Source organism: Osmerus eperlanus, unplaced genomic scaffold (assembly GCF_963692335.1).
Source record: "Osmerus eperlanus unplaced genomic scaffold, fOsmEpe2.1 SCAFFOLD_125, whole genome shotgun sequence".
Classification (NCBI taxonomy): Eukaryota; Metazoa; Chordata; class Actinopteri; order Osmeriformes; family Osmeridae; genus Osmerus; species Osmerus eperlanus.
The window spans coordinates 21,317-36,639 of NW_026911955.1; the positions used below are offsets into that span (position 1 = coordinate 21,317).

The window sequence follows — 15,323 nt, forward strand, 5'->3', positions numbered from 1 at the left end:
GCTGCTTGCATGAATATTATTATAACCCAGATGGTGAGTACTATCAGTTCCAGTTTTAACAAGCCAATAATTCATAATAATAATAATGGAATAAAACATAGTGGTGCCTCCGGTACTAAACTGCTGTGACACAAGATTTCCAAAAAGTCCACAAATACTAAAGTAGCTATTATAACTACAGTTAAAATGTAACTAAACCTTTGATGTAATATACTTCAATAGATATTCCTACTTATTCCTATGTACCCGTTGTCTGTGTTTAGCAGGGTTTTGGAGACAGGGAATTATTTGAGAGTCAAACGCCTTTACAGACAATCCATTTCCTAAGCTTCTTGAAATGAAAGCTTACATTTTTTTCCGAGTTTATTTTGTTATTTCGAATCCCTCTCATTCATCTTTGCAGGAGCTGCTTCTCGGCTTTGATTTATGAGAGGAAGAACCGACAAGCCAAGATGAGGATCACTTTAAAGTTCCTTTCTCCAAGCGGAAATAATAACCAGACACGTCAATCAGGCACTGTGGGATGAGTGACACCATAATGCCACTTTCATTAAAGACAGAGAACACACAAACAGCCACCATCACTGAGCCTCAATTACTGTCAGTCTCCAACTGTGTAATCAAGAAGCCTGTCTTTGTGGGTGGGTGTGTGTGTGGGGGGGGCATGAGTAGGGAGTGATAATGTGAGAAACAGATTCAAGCGTTCCTTCACCAACAGAAAACGCTCCCAAACCTCCTCAACATGTCTCAGGATGTGAGGCCACCTGGCTTCCACCTTCCACTCGAAAGGAACAATTTACAAATATGTTTTCCTTCCCTTGTGTTAATAGGGTGATAATTCCTTGCTGTGACGCCGCTCACAGCCCTAGTCAGCAAGGGAGTCAGGAACCCCAACAGGGGACTAAACCAATCTTTTAGGAGCTCACGTTTATGCTCTAAAATCAGCCAACAATTACCTAGAACATCCGACTTGCTGTTGCTGTCATTAGATCCAATATTATGGGATAACTCTTAGAAAGTGTGATATCCTATGTATCTTGTTCCATTTTTAATTCCTACACTTCATAAGTGGTGGAACCGACGATGACTTTAATATGACACGTCATAGTGTTGGTTTAACCCTTGTGTTATCTTCGGGTCATTCTGACCCATCAGTCATTGTGACACACCGTCGTATTGCGACAAATATACCGCATACAAAAACAAAGTGAAGCATTTTCTTTTAACTGTTGGGCTGTCTCAGACCCCCCACATTGCAAAGGTTAAAAGAAAATTATTTTTATTTGTTTTTGTATTGGGTAAAATTGGGTAAACACAACGATGGTTCGTTATGAACCTTTGGATCATGTGAGCTGAAGGCAGCACAAGGGTTAAGACATTTGTGCAGTGGGCATATTTCATTTCGATTCAATACTTGTTAACCTGTACGTTGTTGTGTTTATGTTGTATGAAGCACAGCGGCTGTGCTAGGATGGAGGCAGGAGCAGACAGTTCTTCCACTTGAGGGTGCACTTGGATAAGAAGCTGTGTTCCATCCCTCCAGAAGTAACTGGGTGATTTATAATGCTGTCAACCCAAGTCTCCTCTCCACCTTCCTCTCTCTATTTCCTTTCCTTATTTCTTTTTCTCCCACTCACTCTCTCCTCCCGCCCCCCCCTCTCTCCCTCTCTCTCCTCCCCCACCTCTCTCTCTCTCCCTCTCTCTCCTCCCCCACCTCTCTCTCTCTCCCTCTCTCTCCTCCCCCACCTCTCTCTCTCCCTTTCTCTCCTCCCCCACCTCTCTCTCTCTCCCTCTCTCTCCTCCCCCACCTCTCTCTCTCTCCCTCTTTCTCCTTCCCCCCCTCCTCTCTCTCTCCCTCTCTCTCCTCCCCCACCTCTCTCTCTCTCCCTCTCTCTCCTCCCCCACCTCTCTCTCTCTCCCTCTCTCTCCTTCCCCCCCTCCTCTCTCCCTCTCTCTCTCCCTCTCTCTCCTTCCCCCCCTCCTCTCTCTCTCTCCCTCTCTCTCCTCCCCCACCTCTCTCTCTCTCTCTCCTTCCCCCCCTCCTCTCTCTCTCTCTCTCTCTGATTGCCGGGAGGATCTTTCTCTTTATTCTCTTTGATGTGCCTTCTCTTCCCGCCTCTTTGCTAAGTTTGGGGCTCCATACGAAACTGTAATTAGGACCCGTGTTTGGGATTGGTGGCGATGCTATCGGCCCAACTCAGGCCCTGGTGAGACTGTTCAGGGACACGTACCTCTGTTACTCTGTTTAGAACTCCTCTCATGGGTTGAAAAAAAAAGAAGACAAAAAAACAAGTCCATCCCTAACTGTGGAGCTCTTTCTGTGCTCTCCTGGCTTCGATGTTTAGCGATACTTTGATCAGCAGATTGAGCGATGGAAGAGACCCGCCCTGCCAGCTTGCCTGCTGATGCAAGGATAGGCTTCTCTCATAACTGACACAGCAGGAGAAAAGGAGGGAGGGAGAACGAATCAGAAAGAGAGAGAGAGATGAGGGAGGGTACGCGAGAGGAGAGGAGAGAGAAAGGAGAGAGCGGAGAGAGAGACACAGTAAGAGGAAATACAAAGTATTGAGAGATGAGAGATAGAAAGAGAGGGAAAGCGTGAGAAATACATTGAGGGAGAAAAAAAAAGAAAGAGAGAGTAGAGGGAACTTTGCCTCCTCATTAATTGAAATCAAACGTTGTTTTCCCCCTTTCTGACTGCTTTCTACATCCTCTCAGATATTTGCCCATTTTGTGTGGGATTCTAAACATTGCCTGCAACAATTTATATCTCTCTCTCCCTTGCACGGGAACAGTAGTCCATGTACATCAAAACAGCAACAACAAAATACTGGATCAGCAGCACAGGAGGCAAACAATTTTGACCACATTCGTTCAGTGTTGCATGTATTACATCACACATCATTGTGCAGGATTTTTGAAATTCAGCATTGGTGTGCTTGAAGGGCAGCTGCTGTTGCAGCAAGGTTAGACTAAAGTAAAAATAATTCTGGAGGGGTGCCTTCCTCAAATCCTCTGTTATACTGTAGATCCCTCAGATCCATAAGCACTAAAATACAGCTCGTTCACACTGTCAATAACTGTTGCCCTGGTTGTCTTGGGAGGGTATTAACAGATAAGAAAGGCTCTCGTTTATGGACAAACATGTGCTTGTATGGATTTCCTATGCAATCCATTGTGCTTGTGTTTTGGAAAGTCTGGATCTCATATTAGTGGCTATGAATCAACTCTCTTTATCGACAGTTGGGGTGTTGCCAATGTAACAGAGCCTAATCAGTTTGTACCAAGCTTATATGATTTGTGTAACCTGAGTAATGGCTATGTAACTGCAGATACGAGGGCTGGATCTCCAAAATCCTGCCTTGATTCCCTTTGTCATCTCTACAGGCCCCCTTTCCCAAAACACTTTGGTACATTCCAATGCCCTCTTAGTATCTATTGATACTGTAATTGTATATTATGTTTTACGATTGTAATTTGTACTGTGTTGTAGCACTTTGAATGCAAGAGACGTACATTACAAATAACATGTGTTATTATGATTAAGATGATCATATTGAGCAGTCTGCATGCAAGAGGTGAATCTTAGGAAAGACTTTAGACTGGTGTTGGACTCCTGTACTGTATATTAGTTATTTTATACTGAGACAAACTGCTGACTCAACCAACTGTGGTCAAACAGATGTTTGATGTCTTCTTGTTAATGTCAAAACACGACACGACACTGTGTACCTGCCCCTCAAATATCGTTATTTATTAATGAAAATTTACTTTGTTCAGAAAGTGAAAAACAGGGGCAAGACTTATTTAGCTCATGAGACGGAGACAACTTTTGACAACAAATGTTTGTGCGCTGTAGCCTGTAAGCTATACATGACATGGTATATATGCACTCTGTATCATGTCTGTATGAGCACGGCATTGGAGTTGCATCCCTGCGTTTTTGATCCGGTATCTAATTAATTCATTACGTTTTAGTGTGTGAGTGTGTGTGTTTAGGAGGGAGGGGTCCCAGCTTTGAAGTTGTGTTGTGTACTTTGAAGTTGTGTTGTGTAGTCTCCAGAGGCCATTAGGCCTAAGGCTGGACCAGGGCAGCCACAGCATGTTGAAAGATAGTTAAACCCTCCGCAACACCCCCCCCCCCGCCCTCTCTCTGCTCTGAACCATCAACAACTGTCTATCAACATCCTACTCACTCCAACCATCCCTTACAGGCCCAGCTGCTTGCTCTACCAGCTCTTCTCGGATGCTACCACGGTGGAAAAGAAAATCACAGCTGAAATCCCAGCAATTACATGAACTCCATCTTAGTATAATATTGATCAGTCACTAAATCTATCTCACCATGTGAGAAAAACCACTTCTTACGGATTGCAAACTTTCGATTATGAGGAAGTGTACATAAACCTCCCTGTAATTGGGAGAGTGAGGAAGAGGAAGAGGAGGAGGGGGAGGAAGAGGGGGAGGGGGAGGAAGAGGAGGAGGGGGAGGAAGAGGGGGAGGAAGAGGAGGAGGGGGAGGAAGAGGAGGAGGGGGAGGGGGAGGAAGAGGAGGAGGGGGAGGAAGGCCGAACAGGCTGCATGACGGGCAGGGCATGCTGGGACTTGTAGTTTGAGCCGGGCAGGTCAGATCCTGGACTTCCTTCTTTGAACTCTCTAGCTGAGCAGGACAATCAACATGGACACAATGAAATGAGAGAGAGAGAGAGAGAGAGAGAGAGAGAGAGAGAGAGAGAGGAGAGAGAGAGAGAGAGAGAGGGAGAGAGGGAGAGAGGGAGAGAGGGAGAGAGAGAGAATAGAAAATATGAAATGGCTGAATACCTATATATTGTCAAGGACATAAAGCAAAGACAGCTTCTCACAAAATACAGAATGAGTGACCACACCCTTGCAATCGAAAAAGGAAAACATAGAAAAACATGGTTACTTAAAGAATACAGAATCTGTGGACACTGTACATCAGGGGAAATTGAAACAGAAAAACATTTCCTACTTAAGTGTTACAAGTATGAAAGTATAAGAGATCAATATCTGGAAAAATGTAACCAGTTAATTGTAAACTACACAGAACTTGACTTAAATGAGAAATTAAGGATATCTCTGGGCGAAGGGCCTACTGCAAGCCTTGCCGCTAGATATGTATCTAAATGTCACAACCTGAGGGACAGTGAATCAACCTTGTATGACTGTTAAAACCTTTCTATATCTTACTGTAACATGCATTTATCTGTTACTTTTCTACAGTCCTCAACTTACTATGTTACTGTTATTTTGCCATATTATTATTGTTAGACCCCTTGTAAAATGTTATGATATATATGTTAAAATGTCCATTCAATATGGACTGCTTTGGCAATACTGCTCAACCCGAACTGTCATGCCAATAAAGCATTCTGAACTGAACTGAACTGAGAGAGAGAGAGACACAGAGAGAGAGAGACATAGAGAGAGAGAGACATAGAGAGAGAGACATAGAGAGTGAGAGAGAGACACACACACAGATCTTGATTTGAGTTTGATCAGCTGCAATGCAACAAGACAGCAGTGAGGGCATTGTTCAGATTATTGATCAGAATAACCGTACACTGATTCTACACCTTTTTATAATGCTCAATGATGACAACCCTGTTTTATAATTCAAGATGAACCATTTTTACCTTGCAAAATCTCCATTATTAAGAACTGCCTTGTCATATGCACCTCTACACCGGTCATCTGTTCCAGTAAACATAGGAAGTTGGGCAATATTGAATGGATGATACCATATTCTTAAACGGAGGTTCGACAGATTCAGTTGACAGCTCAGACAACTAAAGCTAAACTTTGTTAACAAGTGGCATGCAGTTAGTAATAATCCAAACATACAAATAATTCATACATTCCGACTATAATAAAGGCAATAAAGGCATCAAATCAAATGTTAATGATTGTATCCTTACATTAGCACACACCCCTACATACCCGGTGGTTTCTTCCTTACTCCAGCTGATCGGCCTCGTTTCCCGGTGCGGTCCGTTGGACTGTACGCGGCAGTATTTTAGGAAAATTTGATCGTTTAAACAGCAACGGTGGACGCGGCCTTCCGTGTCGGCAAAGCATTCTTACTCCGTCAACACTTTGAGCCAGAAAATATACCGTGGAGTGTGTTAATAGTTCGTATCCAGCCAAGGAACCTGTACATAAATAGTAGGCCGTCCCCGGGTCTCACTACGAGGATTAGCCTGTACAAACAGGATACAACGATGGGTGACACGGGCAGTGAGCGCTCCAAGCCTCCCAGTATACCGCCGCGCTGTCCTTGTGGATTTTGGGGGTAAGGCGAATCATGGCTTGCTAGAAAACGTAAAATGCATTTTGATTGATAAACACTTGGCCCGGTCACCAACCAGCTGGCTTAATATGGACGCTATGAGGGCACAATAGCTTCGAGCTGTTTTCGTTGCGAGGAAAGCCATTGTACAAACGGCCAGGATGGGGGTGGGGAATGCTGCTAGCTCATGTTAACGTTAGCAACATCTAGCTAGCTACTTAGCGCTAGCTATACTATAGCTGTGCTTTCATTTTCTAGCTAGCAAACTATTGGCAGCTGTACTCGCCAATGAACTAAGTTACCTAATTACAAACTTCGACAATTCAGTTATCTAGACTTGTTTCAACTGTTACTGTAGCCATTGACTTGGTAGATGGCTAGCTTTGTGGATTAAATCCTGCCTGAGCTACTGCTAGCTTAAGCAGGCTAGCTAGTTATCATTCTAACCCCCGTACAAGCATGACAGCTGACACTCAGTCATTGCATGATAAACAGCTAGACTGGATGCAATAGATAGTATTCATTTAGTTACCAGCTATCAAATAAAATGATATCACATCAGTGATTGTGAGAAGTGAATTATCTAGATGGCTATCTGATAATTTTTTGTGAGAAGCGAATTATATAGGTAACCTACAGGGCATTGATAATATGAAGAGTGACTCATTTTAGTTGTTAAAATATAAGTTGTAATGGTAAAATAAGCTTCAAGGATAAATCATAATTCATTCGTTTCGTTTATGGGTTAGGAATAGTTATCAGCTAGTTAGCTAACCTAATGTCTCATAAACAGAGATGAACGTTGCATCGACACGGGTCAACATGGCATCGAAGATAATTAGGCCTACAAAAAAAACCTTGTCATTGAAGGTAATAAAAAAACCCGTGTTAAATAAAATGTCAAGCTTGGGAACACTAATACCAAATGTTTATTATTTCTGTACTCCTTTTAATACTTATTTAGTTATTCAGCTGTACATGAGTCATGATTGTGACAGTGTAGACTTATTCAGTTTCAAAAGCAGATGGTTCAGAAGAACATAACAACATGGAACATTGCAACAATTTGCCATGACAGTTTCTATGTTTTTCTTGTATGCATGACTGATGACAGCGACCTCTAACCTTAAAGAATGCTGGTGAGCCTCACCTAAGACAGTCAAGTCCCACACGTTTTTCCTACACACACAATCTAGCGTGCCTGATCCGTAATAAATGGCTAACTGTAAGTCAATATTGTTTCCTGTCAACATCAACTTTGCTTTTACAACTTGATACACTGTTCAAAACAAGTCATTACTTTGCCCAGACTGTGCTGAATACATCTAGTGGAACATTTTCTTCTCAGCATTCCACCCAAGGCCTTGTTGTTTAGTGTTGGACCAATGAAAAATCTGGGTTTGGAAAAGCCTTGACTGGCAGCAGTATTGCTACCCAGTAGACCACACGGTGCATCTTTATAGAGCTCATTTGTTGTTACTTGAGCTCTCCAGGTTCCATCCCCTGCAGGTTAAACCAGTCCCCTTAAGAGCTCACATGGCTGTTTGTGCAGACGCCCTAAGCTGGATTCAACCCAGTAAACACGGCCTCCTTGCACAGAGCCTCTGAAAGCTCCCCAGGTAGATGCTAAACATCGGGGCTGTTAATTATTAATCAATGATGACTCATCTCTGTTGATAATTTGATTGATTAACCCTCGTGCTGCCTTCGGGTCACAGGACCCAAAGGTTCATAACGAACCATCGTTGTGTTTACCCAATTTTACCCAATACAAAAACAAATAAAAATAATTATCTTTTAACCTTCGCAATGTGAAGGGTCTGAGACAGCCCGACGGTTAAAAGAAAATGCTTCACTTTGTTTTTGTATGCAGTAAAGTTGTCGCAATACGACGGTGGGTCACAATGACTGATGGGTCAGAATGACCCGAAGAGAACACAAGGGTTAAGCTTATCTCGTCACAGTGTAAGGATCACAGTGGGACATGTTCATAATTAGACCTGTGTACAAAAGCAACAAAGTTATCGAAAGCAGCAGTTTTTTGGCGTGTACATTTCAGCCTAACCTTTCTACCTTTTAGTCGTGTGTAACCTTACTTAGTCAGTTGTAACCTCTGCACAACACTCACAATATACTTCTCCATCCAGCCTTTCAACCTTTTTAACCTGGAAGGTGAACTCAGGTGAGCACAGATGAATCTTGATTGTCACTCCTGCCAACCCTCATAAGCCTTAATTGCGGATGACATTTACCAGGGGATGTCAAATTAATGTCTGGTCCTGCCATGTTGATCTCCCCAGAGATCAACATGAGAGCAGCCACCTTGATTGCCTTGAAGTAATGGTAAAGATGGAGGGAAGAAAGATAAGTTTGGGTGTGTTAGACAGACACAAAGGATAAATGTGCTTTTCTTTTTACTAGTTCAATCTGAAGGAACATGTGAATTAGGGGCAGCTGTGCTGCATGGACTGGACTGGTATTTGGCTGTGTTGTTCAGAACTTTTGGATATTCTTACCGTGATGCCAAATCCCAAGAGTTCAATGGATTTTGTCGTCTTACAACTGGTGATGTGCTGACCTGTGTGTGTTCAGTCCTCTGAAATAGTTTACTGCACACACTACTACTACTACACACACACACACACACACACACACACACACACACACACACACACAGTGTCAATCATGCATCAACAAAACCCTGTTTTCAACTGGGGACTGAAAGGTGTGTGGATATTGTGAATTCCAATTCCAAGGATCAACCTTAATCAGTGTTAACTGAAACCAACTCGCTCTCCTTTTTTCCTCTTATCTTCTCAGAGTTGTCACTCAAAGCTCTGTCACCGTGGCGACTGAGCCCAACTGCCAGTCTTTGCCAATCAAGGCTCACTTATTAACTGCAGTGGGCCGGCTTATTAGTACCTGCTGGGGTCCGATCCTGCTGTACTTCCTAAATATGCATGATTCTCTCTCTCTTTCACTATCTATTTGTCTTTCACTCTCTCGCTCTCCCTCTCTTTGTCTTTTTTTCCATCTCTCTCACCCCCCCCTCTCTCCATTCCACCCCTCTCCCACCCCTGCCGGCCCTCCCGGTTGATTGGGCTATGATTATGATTACCCATGATTGCCACCGCCGCGACCATGACAAGGAATGATTGTTGTTGTCGCAGCTGGTTTACCTGCAAGACCTCCTTGTGTGTCATCACCCCGGCTAGGAGGGGCCTTCTTCCCTGTGTCTGAGGCGACAGCGCCCGCTTTTAGAAACGGGGACTAGAGGGGGTTGGGTGTGTGTATGTATGTGTGTGTGGGGGGGGGGGGGGGTTGAGGGTGGGAATGGCGAGATGCAGCTCCTGAACATAAATAGGAAGTGAGTAATGATCACCACCGTCGCGCCCAGCGGGGGCTGTAGAACACTCGTGTTTCAGGAGCCTCACCTGAGAGGAAACCATGGTTACTCCAGCTAATGGCCCAGGGGCCCCGCCAGCCCAGGGGCCCCGCCAGCCCAGGGGCCCCACCAGCCCAGGGGCCCCAGCGGCCCAGGCTGACAGCTGGCTAAGTATAGAGTAACCACACCAGGACTAACTGACACAAATACGGCGCTCTTTCACATTCTGTGTCACTGTTTAGGGTAATGGGGCGTTTGGATGGTGCACCTGAAGCCAGGGGAGAAGGCTGTCACTGTATAGCTCTCTGGTGTGTGGATGAAGGCTCACTGTAGGACTCTCTGGTGTGTGGATGAAGGCTCACTGTAGGACTCTCTGGTGTGTGGATGAAGGCTCACTGTAGGACTCTGGGTGTGGATGAAGGCTCACTGTAGGACTCTGGTGTGTGGATGAAGGCTCACTGTAGGACTCTGGTGTGTGGATGAAGGCTCACTGTAGGACTCTCTGGTGTGTGGATGAAGGCTCACTGTAGGACTCTCTGGTGTGTGGATGAAGGCTCACTGTAAGACTCTCTGGTGTGTGGATGAAGGCTCATTGTAGGACTCTCTGGTGTGTGGATGAAGGCTCACTGTAGGACTCTCTGGTGTGTGGATGAAGGCTCACTGTAGGACTCTCTGGTGTGTGGATGAAGGCTCACTGTAGGACTCTCTGGTGTGTGGATGAAGGCTCATTGTAGGACTCTCTGGTGTGTGGATGGCAGTATTCAAAATTCTTATTCCTCAAGCTTGGATCTCTAACTGTTTTGGTTTGTAATTGGTTTCTATTGAAAAGCAGGAAGAATCCTGGCCTATTGAGCAATGGCTGTAATTATTATTATTATCAACAATGATAACAATACTAAAAGGGTAATTTAAATAAGATAAGAGAATAAAAGGTTTGAAAGTATAGCCTAGCTCAGAGACACGTGTCTATATTTAGCTGTAGCATATCCACAGATATGATTTGACCTGTCAGGTCCACAGCTCTCACTGCCCTTACATAACCCAACATGACCAGACATAACTATGGAGATCCAGACTGATTCAGAAACAGACTGGTGAGCTAAAGTCGTTTTGGGCTTTTGTTCAATGATGAGCTCTGTTCAGAGGCGTCTTGGGAAGTCTGTGTGTACAATAGGCTAGGTGGTTTATAGTTCGGGCCTCAGTCAAGATAATTGAGGAGTGTTTTTCTCTGTATGTTCTGGCAGTTAAAGTCAAATAGTCTCGCACCAGAACGGGTAGGTGTTTTGAAGGCTGATGATAAAGCTGTTGAAACATCACAAAGGTGAGGGAACATGTTGTCAGAGTGTGAGGGAGTTAGTGTGGTCTGCTGGAGGAGAAACACCTCACGCTCAGGTTAGGATCCTGCCTGCTTCTGACAGCAGCGGCTCCAGGCACAGCCTAGTCTGTTTTTATAGAATCACAAACCCAAGAGATTCTCTAAATATTCACAATGGGCCGCAACCAATTTTACAAGCTTATAATCAATGCATTTTTACTGTTATTCTACCTGGAATGCATGTTTTACTAACAACCTGTCTTCTTTTTCCATCCTCAGGTCCAGCAAAACCATGAATCTGTGTTCCAAATGTTTTTCCGGTAGGTTGTCCATCCTGATCTCTCTGTATGTAGTAGACCATCAGGAGAAACAGTTGTTTCTGCTGTGGGTGAGGGTGAGGGTGTGGAGGGGCCTAAGAGTGCCGGCTGCTCCGTAAACAGATTGGAGAGGAGGGAAGGAAGGAGGGAGAATGACTCACACACCTTCTTCAAACCACTCCATTCCTCCCTAATCCTTAAACATTGGACACACCCCCTGTGGGATGAATGCACACGCACACACACTCACACACACACTCTTCTTGACGGCGTCTCTTTTCCCCACCAGACATTGAGAAGAAACAGCCCGACGAGGACTGTGACCCAGAGCCCGCCTCCAGCTCCAGCAGCAGCCAGTCAGCCGCGTTCTGTAACGAGACAAACAGCAGCAGTAGCCAATCCCTGTCGTCGGTGCCCGCCAGCTCAGTGGAGCCTTCGTGTGAGGGCTCGGGAGCCACGCCTCTCCCTGCACAGGAGGGTGAGAGACTGCCTCACTGCACACACATTTACATTTAGTCATTTAGCAGATGCTCTTATCCAGAGCGACTTACAGTAAGTACAGGGACATTCTCCCCGAGGCAAGTAGGGTGAAGTGCCTTGCCCAAGGACACAACGTCATTTTGCACGGCCGGGAATCGAACCAACAACCTTCTGATTAATAGCCTGACTCCCTAACCGCTCAGCCGTCTGACCCCCACAGATAGAAACGCTCTCTTCCAAAACGAGTTACCACACTCAGGAAAGACCTCAGCATGTCTCCTGTGAAACAGTGCGCCGCGCAAAATGGCATCACACTTTTACAGCAGTGAGGACATCCAAAACCACACACACACACACACACACACACACACTGTAAACCATTTTTAATGGGACAGTATGCCCCCTTATCCATATCCTCCATCAGAGAAGTATCCCATCACAGGTTCATCTGTTGTCCTCCCAGCCTGCAGGGGGAGCTGCTGGTGGGCTCTGGTGAGGGAGGTGAGGGGCGGGCACTGTTGCAGAGGACAGCTGCTATTCTGTGCTGCTTGGCTGCTGCCTGGCTATATCCGTCCTGACATAGATAGGAGACAGGGCTGTGTCCGCCTGGAGATCTCTCCTCACCAGAGACCACAAGGTTGTGTGTGTGTGTGTGTAGCCTACTACTATATGCATAGAATGAGGTTGCAGCAAGCTATGAACCCGTTAACATAGCAGATACTGACTGGATGGATGGAACCACAACTGTGCCCTCATGGTATTTGTGTCAGAGAATTGAAGTTAACCTCTCCTCCCCCCCCTCCCCCTCTCCTCCCCCCCTCCCCCTCTCCTCCCCCCCCTCCCCCTCTCCTCACTTCTTCCCCCCCCTCCCCCTCTCCTCCCCCCCTCCCCCTCTCCTCCCCCCCCTCTCCTCCCCCCCTCCTCACTCTCCCTTCTCCCCCCCCCATCCCCCTCTCTTCACTTCTCCTCCCCCTCTCCCCCCCCCCCCCCCCTGTATTTCAGAAGTCTCCAGCACAGACACAGCCCTGGGCACCCTATCCACCCCCACAAAGCGACCGTGCGACTCAGGTACGCATCAAGCCCCCTGCCTGCTCACCACCCGGCCCAATTGGTTAAATGATACAAAATGTCAGGGTTAGTTCAGGGGAAGGCTGTGTGTGTGTGTGTTGGGGGGGGGGGCTAGATAGGTGATTGAGTAGCTGGGCATCCTTAAAGGTATACGCACACACACACACACACACACACGATCGGTAGCTCGAACTAGGAAGATGAGAGAGGATTTGTTAGCCTTGTGAGCAGGCTGCATGGAAGCATCTGGAGGCTTTAGCAGGAGAGCACAGCCACACCACCTCACCCCCGGAGCCTCCAAGGAGAACATGGGCGCTAGGCAATCGATGGCTCCGGAAGATTCTGTCGGTCAACTCGGCCCTAGTTCTCAGAGAATTATCGAGCCGAGATCAGACTGTGAAGTCGAGTAGAGCCAGGGTAAAAGAAAAGGTCTGTGAGATTGATGGGTCACGCTGATGTGAGAGTGTTGTAGTCAGGAAGCGGCCAGACACCAGACAGACTCCAGGGTCCACCAGACAGACTCCAGGGTCACCAGACAGACTCCAGGGTCCACCAGACAGACTCCAGGGTCCACCCAGACAGACTCCAGGGTCCACCAGACAGACTCCAGGGTCCACCAGACAGACTCCAGGGTCCACCAGTCAGACTCCAGGGTCCACCAGACAGACTCCAGGGTCACCAGTCAGACTCCAGGGTCCACCAGACAGACTCCAGGGTCACCAGTCAGACTCCAGGGTCCACCAGACAGACTCCAGGGTCCACCAGACAGACTCCAGGGTCCACCAGACAGACTCCAGGGTCCACCAGACAGACTCCAGGGTCCACCGCAGCATGTTTTCCAGCATGTTACACGTCCAGGTTTATGCTGGGGATAGATTGGGAGATTGTGAGTTAAAGCTTCATTTACTGAGGCAAGTAAAGGGTCCTTCTGCACAGCCACCTGGGGACCACTGACATGAGAGGGGGTCAGACGGCTGAGCGGTTAGGGAGTCGGGCTATTAATCAGAAGGTTGTTGGTTCGATTCCTGGCTGTGCAAAAACGACGTTGTGTCCTTGGGCAAGGCACTTCACCCTACTTGCCTCGGGGGGAATGTCCCTGTACTTACTGTAAGTCGCTCTGGATAAGAGCGTCTGCTAAATGACTAAATGTAAATTATTGGAATTTGTGTGTGTGTGTCCAGCCTCCGGGACGGAGAGCGACGCGTCCCCAGAGAAGCGTGCACGGGTGGGTGAAGGTCCCTCCTCAGAGGAGTCTTCCTCCTCCTCTTCCTCCTCCTCCTCCTCGCCCCGCGGCGCCAAGCAGAGGAGTCGGCGTCGCTGCCACCGCTGCCAGACCAGGCTGGAGCTGGTGCAGCAAGAGCTGGGGTCCTGCCGCTGTGGTCAGTCTGCTCTCACACACACACACACTTACACACACGCACACACTTACACACACACACACTTACACGCATACACTTACACACACACACACACTTACACACAGGAAGGTACCTTATACTGAAGCCACAACTGTTAGCCTCAGAACTCATTGGGTATGTAATTATGTTTAAAGAGCAGATTCATTCACAATAGAAATTCACATTTAAAGGCCACTGTGACTGGTTAAGTACATGGCAATGCAGCTTTTCCATTCGCGGCTCGGACTTGAGTGTCTGTTTATCTGTTAGCTTGTGTCCAGGATTCTGCCCTCCACCCCCTCCCACCCCCCCCATTTCCCCCCCCCTCCACCCCCTCCCACCCCCCCATTTCCCCCCCCCTCCACCCCCTCCCACCCCCCATTTCCCCCCCCCTCCACCCCCTCCCACCCCCCCCCCCCCCCACCACCCCCCCCCCCCCCCCCCCACCCCCCCCCCCCCCCCCACCACCACCCCCCCCCCCACCACCACCCCCCCCCCCCCCACCACCACCCCCCCCCCCCCCACCACCACCCCCCCCCCCCCACCACCACCCACCCACCCCCCCCACCACCACCCTCCCCCCCCCTACCCAAGGGCTGCCTCATCCCTCTCTCTAATCACCGTGGCGTTAATCGAAGGCTGTCGCACTCAGCTCTCAAGAACACTCAGCCTATTAACGGGTACATTAAGACATTGGCGCTCCAACGAGGCCCTCTCCTTAACGAGGAGCCACTCTGTTTACACACGATATTGAGCCGAGGCCTCAACTGACAATAGTAGTGACGAGGGCTGAGAAGGACCCCCCTAAACACCAGAGCCGCGTCAGAGGGATGTTTATTTGCCGACATGCTTACAGGGACAGCAGCTCTAGTCCCCTGAGAACATGTATGGCAGCATAGTTAGGAGCTGTGGGTGCAGGGTGTGTACATGTTGACTCATTTCTGCCCTCCTCCCCCCACCTGTCGTTACTTTATGTGCTGATTGAAAGTGACATAACACTGAAGTCTCTCGCTCTCTCTCTCCATCTTCTCTCTCGCTCTCAAACTCTCACT

At 47.4% G+C, this 15,323-nt stretch overlaps 1 protein-coding gene and 1 long non-coding RNA gene across 2 annotated transcripts in view; one reads left to right on the forward strand and one right to left on the reverse strand.

Annotated features, from left to right (window-relative positions):
* Positions 1-4,528: 4,528 nt before the first annotated feature.
* LOC134016824 (uncharacterized) lies at positions 4,529-6,097 on the reverse strand. Its single transcript, XR_009929650.1, has 3 exons — positions 5,961-6,097; positions 5,657-5,714; positions 4,529-4,659 (listed from the first exon to the last, which is right to left on the reverse strand). It is a non-coding gene; the product is annotated as an uncharacterized LOC134016824 (long non-coding RNA).
* An 82-nt stretch (positions 6,098-6,179) lies between these two features.
* Positions 6,180-15,323, forward strand: part of LOC134016823 (AN1-type zinc finger protein 3-like) — a 10,539-nt gene continuing 1,395 nt past the window's right edge. Inside the window, exons 1-5 of the mRNA XM_062456109.1 lie at positions 6,180-6,312; positions 11,289-11,329; positions 11,616-11,804; positions 12,809-12,874; positions 14,056-14,315. Coding sequence (XP_062312093.1) covers positions 6,242-6,312; positions 11,289-11,329; positions 11,616-11,804; positions 12,809-12,874; positions 14,056-14,315 — 627 coding nt within the window. The 5' untranslated portion in view covers positions 6,180-6,241. The remainder of the gene's footprint in view (positions 6,313-11,288; positions 11,330-11,615; positions 11,805-12,808; positions 12,875-14,055; positions 14,316-15,323) is intronic.